Here is a 6017-nt window from a genome sequence, read left to right on the forward strand (position 1 = left end):
CTAGATTATAATATTGTATGTACGAACTTTCTTCTGGAAGGAGATTGTCTAATCCTCCCGTGGATTCGCATAAGTGTCTCTGCTTATGGAACCACCCCACCCATTTTTGGCCCTTCATACAGGAGTCTGATGAAATACAAACAGTAGTATAATCATGATCAAATCGTTTGTCAGATATGGCCAGTGCTATTGGCAGGTGCCTTGCTACAATAGATGGTAGTATCATCATCATCATCATCATCATCATTCATGAACTATCGATGTTTCAACTAAATAATTTATAGAACTGTGACTTGTTTTTATACATCAACTACGGTTATCACAATCTCCAACGATGCGAGACTCGAACTCAGGACCCTTCGATTGACATCCGCCTGCTCTTCCGCTGCTCCATGCAAGGTTATATAAATCGACCATGTTAAATGTAGTTATAAATTATTTAATACCAAACTGAACCACTTATTGCACAAACATTGCATAAACAACATTTGAGCATATTTATTAAATAGAATGTATATGTCAACAATATTGTTGAACACGTTTGCACTGCAACGTTTATACACATTCAGATAAGCACCGTATGTAGTTGCCCCGATTGTAGTTTAAGAATCGTTGAATAATCAATTCAGAAACAATCTGGTAACACTGCTTCCAATAGTCAATCCGTGCGCGCACCCGTTGCCCATCACTGTCAAAACAACAACAACAAACAGTGCCGTGCAGTGACTAAAGCGGTGAATATTTGCAGGAAAAATGAACAAAGGTACGTATTTTTAGTATTCTAATGAAAAACCATTGTTGAAGTGCAATTTAATATATTGTAGATTACTTTCTTGTTGTGGAGACAGTCGAGGCCGGTAGACCCGTCTTGTCGGTAGTGCCGCACAAATGGGTAGCTGAAAATTCCCTATTCTGGCCTCCAAAGCAGGCGAATGTGCTCCGGAAAGACGCCGGTTCAAGTCCAATGCCTTCTTGGACTAAATTGCCTTGTGCAGTGAAACGGAAGTACATTCCCAGTTTTGGGGAAGCGGAGCGAGAAGCCGATGAGCTTTCAGGGCAATCCACCGACATGTCAGACTTCGCTACGAAACGAAAAAAAAAGTTGAAGAAAACCTCAAAAGCCCTCGATCTAAACCACCTCATCACTGAAAAACGTAAGTAGATTATTGGTTCAGGGATCGTTCACATATTACATATTCACATATTATGTAACCATTGACAAAAGAACATTTTAAACTCTCATCTGCCCCACGTAACATAAATCAGTATAAATACCTAAACAAAAAAAAATCCCGTAACACTCGACTAGATGTCCTCCCCCTTTCCTTACGTTACGTAATATGTGAACGATCTTCAACAAAATTTCAAAAATAGCATACGGAATAAAAAAGCACACTCTTCATTAAGTTCATAACACAGAGAAACAGACGTCTCACTTAGAACAAAATGCAATCAAAATCATCGTCACGGAAGCATTATCGCCCAGTGCTAAATGCAGTGTGTGTGGTCAAACGGCAACCAGATGGCGGTAGTGTGCAAACGTCAAACACAAGCAAATCCGATGGAAGCGCCATCGGTGGCCGATTGACCACCTACAAAAATTTGAATCCACCGTTAAAAAGGTGAACGATGGAACATGTGTTGAGTGAGACGTCTGTTTCTCTGTGTTCATAATTTGGATATTACATCTGCCAATAACATTAAAATGCTTTTATTCCTCTTCGTTACAGAATCTCAGATTCAAGGAAAGCCCTCAACCGGACAACGAGACTGGACAGAGAAGTCAAGCACAACAGCGTCCCAAATTCCTGTCGTTACTCAAACGATTGACCGAGTTTATTGTGATCTAGATTTATCGAATCTAATGACGAATTCACAAGGAACAACGTTGGACTCTCATCCGACTCTTGCACCTCAACCGGCTCAAATGTCATCATCAACATCGGCCCCAGTGGAAACGGAAGTGATTTCGGAAGGATACGTCCTTAACATCCAGCAGGTATAAATTTTGTTTATTGTAGTAGTAGAGTTAATGTAGCATAACAATCGTATTTTTTTTACTTTTTATTTCTTTGCTTCACTGTCTACATCGCTTATAAATGAACTTATTTCAAAATAAGTCAAACTCAAAATTTGGTACTGTCATTATATGGATATATGTGCAAAGTTCATAGAAAATCAAGCTAACATGAGACAGTGGTATGTAGTGTATTGCATATCGCCTCAGTTACACAACAAAAGAAGCAATACAACCGGCAACTGATGCGTCTGGTTGTATGTGCTAACACTTTTTTTTTCTCGTAATGAATATCAAATACTAAATTAAACCAATCTAATTGGTCTTCCACTTTCTGTTTTCAGCCGAATACGGATAGGATCATTAAGGAAGTTTCCGAAAAAGTCATCGAGCAAGTGAGCGTTAATGTGCTAAGCTCGATGGAAGCAATGCTGGCAAAAACCGCAGCTTCCTTGGAGATGAAGATCGATGCTGCCATTCGTCAAAGCAACAATGAGTATTATTCAGAAGCTTCAACATCCTTCCAGTTTTCGCCAGTGGCTACCACGGATGGAATAGATGCATTGGAAGAGAGTCTCAACGATGAGTCGTTTGCCAAGCAGTTCGTAAGTTGTATTTTTTTACGATAATTATTTGTATTATTAACGTCTGTGTAACTGTGGTAATGCTATTTTTTGGAATATGTTGCCCTGTTCTAATATAGAAATCTACTGTCATTCAATTAATTATACCTACAATACCATTATACTGCCGCTAACCGCAAGTCGAGCACATCTGTATATGGGACTCCATATACAAATGTGCTCGACTTGCGGTTAGCGGCAGTATAGGTATTGTACACAAATTACGCAACCAAGGGAAGAGGTTTAACTCAACGTAGCAATCCATTCTTTTATATAAATAATAAATTAATTAGTTAATATATTTTTTTTAGTTTGCGCACATGAAGAGGAAAATTGGAAACAGCGGCGATGCGTGCAATGGTCAGAATATTGCTTATGGATTGATTGATCACTTTTTCGAAAGGAAGGTGATGCTCGATTGTTCCTGGACCGGAGAGAGTAAAGGAGGAAGTGCCAAGTATCCCATGAAAAAATGTGTCAATATTCTTAACATGTTTTTCAAACTGGTTCACAGCGTGAACAATACATTTTCACAAGCGCTGTTGGAGGATCTGTTCAAAAGATTCCAAGAAATGCGAAGAAGCGAAGTGAAACAAAAGGCAAAAGGCAATCCTCAATTCATCGGCGATCAAAAACAAAAGGTTCTGAGAAAGGTAGGGATATTGAGTTTATTAAAAAAATAATACTTGGCAAGGGTAATATTGAAAAATTATTGAAATTGGATGTTTTTAATGTAAAATGAGATCTTTTGTATAAGCGAAAGCTGAACAATTTTAACGCAAAATATGTAGCTTGTTTACATGAATTGACTTTTATATCCAAATTGGAATATTTTAAACGGTTTAATTTAATAAGAAGTAAACAATAAGCAACTTTTTTTTACAAATTCTAATTTTCTATATTGTGACAATTACATCGCAACACAGGTTATAAGGGGTCGTCCATATACTACGGAAAATTAAAATTTCGTATGAAAAAATTCCGCGATGGGGAGGGCCTGGTTTATTGACGATCCCTAACTTATTTTACTATTCAATGAGCACATCCACTGTGATTACTTGAGTTTACTTAGCCAATTTCTAACAATTATTTTAAAATCAATTTCAGAAATTCATTGTACTCCGCATACTACTGCTATCACCACCAATGACGTACACCGTGCCCCACAGATATCTGGTATCAGCGTTACTGAAGTTCCGGCGCGTCCGGTGGAACTTGGTGGAAGTAAGGGCTCAGATGTGGTAAATGTAGACTCAGATTCACCTATTCTCATGAAGATCGAAGAAGGCGCACTGAATGTTGCAATAAATTCAGAACATGGAGAGGATGAATATGAGGAGGAAGAAGAAAATGAAGGAGAAAATGAAGAGCACGAGGATGATGAACATGAGGACGAAGAAGAATCGTCGCAAGAGTCCGAAAGTGATTTTTAATGCGGTCCTGTAGACTTCGGTGGATTCCAATAACGATCTCATTTGATATAATGCTGTTTTAAGAACCTTTTTATTTGTTTTGTTCCAATGAACTTTGTTTTCTTGTTTTATTTTAATGAAATACAAATACAATCCTTTCATAAACTTTTACTTCGATATAAATGTGTTCATAAAGAAAAACTGAGAAACATTTTAGCATGATATTAAAAGGAAAAAGTGTGCAAAAGAGGTATGTAAACACATCTATCTGTTTTGTAAGAAATTGCAACAAACTTGCATAAAATGTCATCAATCTTAAAGCTTTGTATGCTCTTAAAATTAGAAACGTGAGCTAAATAAATATGAAAGAACGATGATCGAATTGGCAGCTTGAAAAAATCAGTTTGATTAGCGATTACTTTTCCATGTATTAGAATACTATTGTTAGGGTTAACCGAAGCATCAGTCATTTGAACAATTTCGAAATTCTTCGTTAAAAACCACGAATCTTTAAATGCATTATTAAGTTCCAATCCTGATCGCACTGCACATTTAACTGAACTGCCACGTTTTTTTACTGATGGAACAAATACAATATTGGTATTGTCACTATCTTTAGGTCCCCGATTCTTTTCCAGTATTCTGTTAGCAACTTGTTCAAGACAATAGTTTCCCTGCCGCACGCATTTTTTCAGTTGGAATAGATAATTCTCGAAGGGATATGCTGAAATTGTGCTAAGATTACCAAATCTTTCTACATCATTTACTACATGCTCAAGGTTGTGAATATTACTCGTTACGAATTCCTCACCGTATATTTCTATGAATCCTTCAATGAACTTTTCGAACAATGTTTGGGCGAGAGGAAGCCATTTCCTAAAATATTCAGTTGAGCATAGTCTAACAGCAATAAACAGAAGCAAGAAGTGATTGTACAATTTGTCGTCTATTATATCTTTAAGTACAACTATGCCAACATAGTTAAGAAATGAGTGCCATTCGGTGCCTTTCCAAAAGGCCAAACAGTCTAATCCTCTCATTTGTCGGTGTATTTCTTGAGGTAATTTGATTTTTAAAATGGAATCAGAAAGTTCCTGTATTTTTATAGCGGACAACTTCCCCTTATATCCTAGAGTTCCGTCTCGCCATCCTGTTAAGAGCCGTTTCATCACACCCAATTCCAACAAGTGAAGGGAATCGGCAACAACGAAGTCTTTGATCATATCAAATTCGGGAAGCTTCAAAATCGGTGAATCTTGTCCTGAATGGTGCTTTCCGTATTGCTTTTGACGAAATTTCAAATCCGTCCTCAAAGGGCAATGCAACATGGGAAACACAACTGTCCGGGATACGTAAGAATACTCTCCATTAATAGTGCACTTTAAGCAGCCATCCTTTCCGTTAAAGTTGATTACACCTGAACCATTTTTTAAAGAGAAGAATTTAAAATTAATGTTAATATTTGTTTTCTTTCATTTTATGAAAATATCACAGACAAACACACACACTATTTGGAACGAATTGCAATCAAAAACGAATACGTGATTATTGGAAACAGTGTAGTTGGCGAAGCTACGAATACGTGCAACCAATAAGGAGATCGCTTTGCCAATTAGGTATATTTGAAATCGACCGCTTAAAGGCGGACGATGGAGATCGTGTTCAAACAAACGTATGTTATCTGTGAATTGATATTGGCCAAATTTAAAGGGAAATTATACGGTTTGCGAATGCTTTTTGCTCAAGTGCGGATTGAACATATGAACATCATTAATTTTTGGGTGACAATTTTCTTCATTGTACTGAAATTCTAACTGCAATGCACTGGCAAACAGACGATCGATTTAAATTAGCCGCAAATATGCGGTTTATGGAAGTGAAAATTATGTCTATTAGGGATCATGCACAATGTATGTTAGTTAAGTCATATAGAGCAGAGAGTCACGAGCAAAGTTAGAGTGAGGG

General features: G+C 37.3%; 1 protein-coding gene across 1 annotated transcript; it reads left to right on the plus strand.

The window, feature by feature from the left end:
* Positions 1-680: 680 nt before the first annotated feature.
* LOC134210118 (uncharacterized) lies at positions 681-4223 on the plus strand. Its single transcript, XM_062686161.1, has 6 exons — positions 681-763; positions 825-1154; positions 1731-1999; positions 2362-2622; positions 2952-3293; positions 3748-4223. Exons 1-6 carry the CDS (start codon positions 754-756, stop codon positions 3883-3885), a joined length of 1350 nt encoding a protein of 449 aa, XP_062542145.1. The 5' UTR covers positions 681-753; the 3' UTR covers positions 3886-4223.
* The last annotated feature ends 1794 nt before the right edge of the window (positions 4224-6017 follow it).

Source organism: Armigeres subalbatus, chromosome 1, assembly GCF_024139115.2.
Source record: "Armigeres subalbatus isolate Guangzhou_Male chromosome 1, GZ_Asu_2, whole genome shotgun sequence".
NCBI lineage: Eukaryota > Metazoa > Arthropoda > Insecta > Diptera > Culicidae > Armigeres > Armigeres subalbatus.

What these genes read in the sequence shown, in the direction of transcription:
- LOC134210118 (XM_062686161.1), top strand. An exon ending in ACGTCCTTAACATCCAGCAG is followed by an intron (nt 2,000 to 2,361) that starts GTATAAATTTTG and finishes TTCTGTTTTCAG; the next exon opens with CCGAATACGGATAGGATCAT. An exon ending in AGTCGTTTGCCAAGCAGTTC is followed by an intron (nt 2,623 to 2,951) that starts GTAAGTTGTATT and finishes TATTTTTTTTAG; the next exon opens with TTTGCGCACATGAAGAGGAA.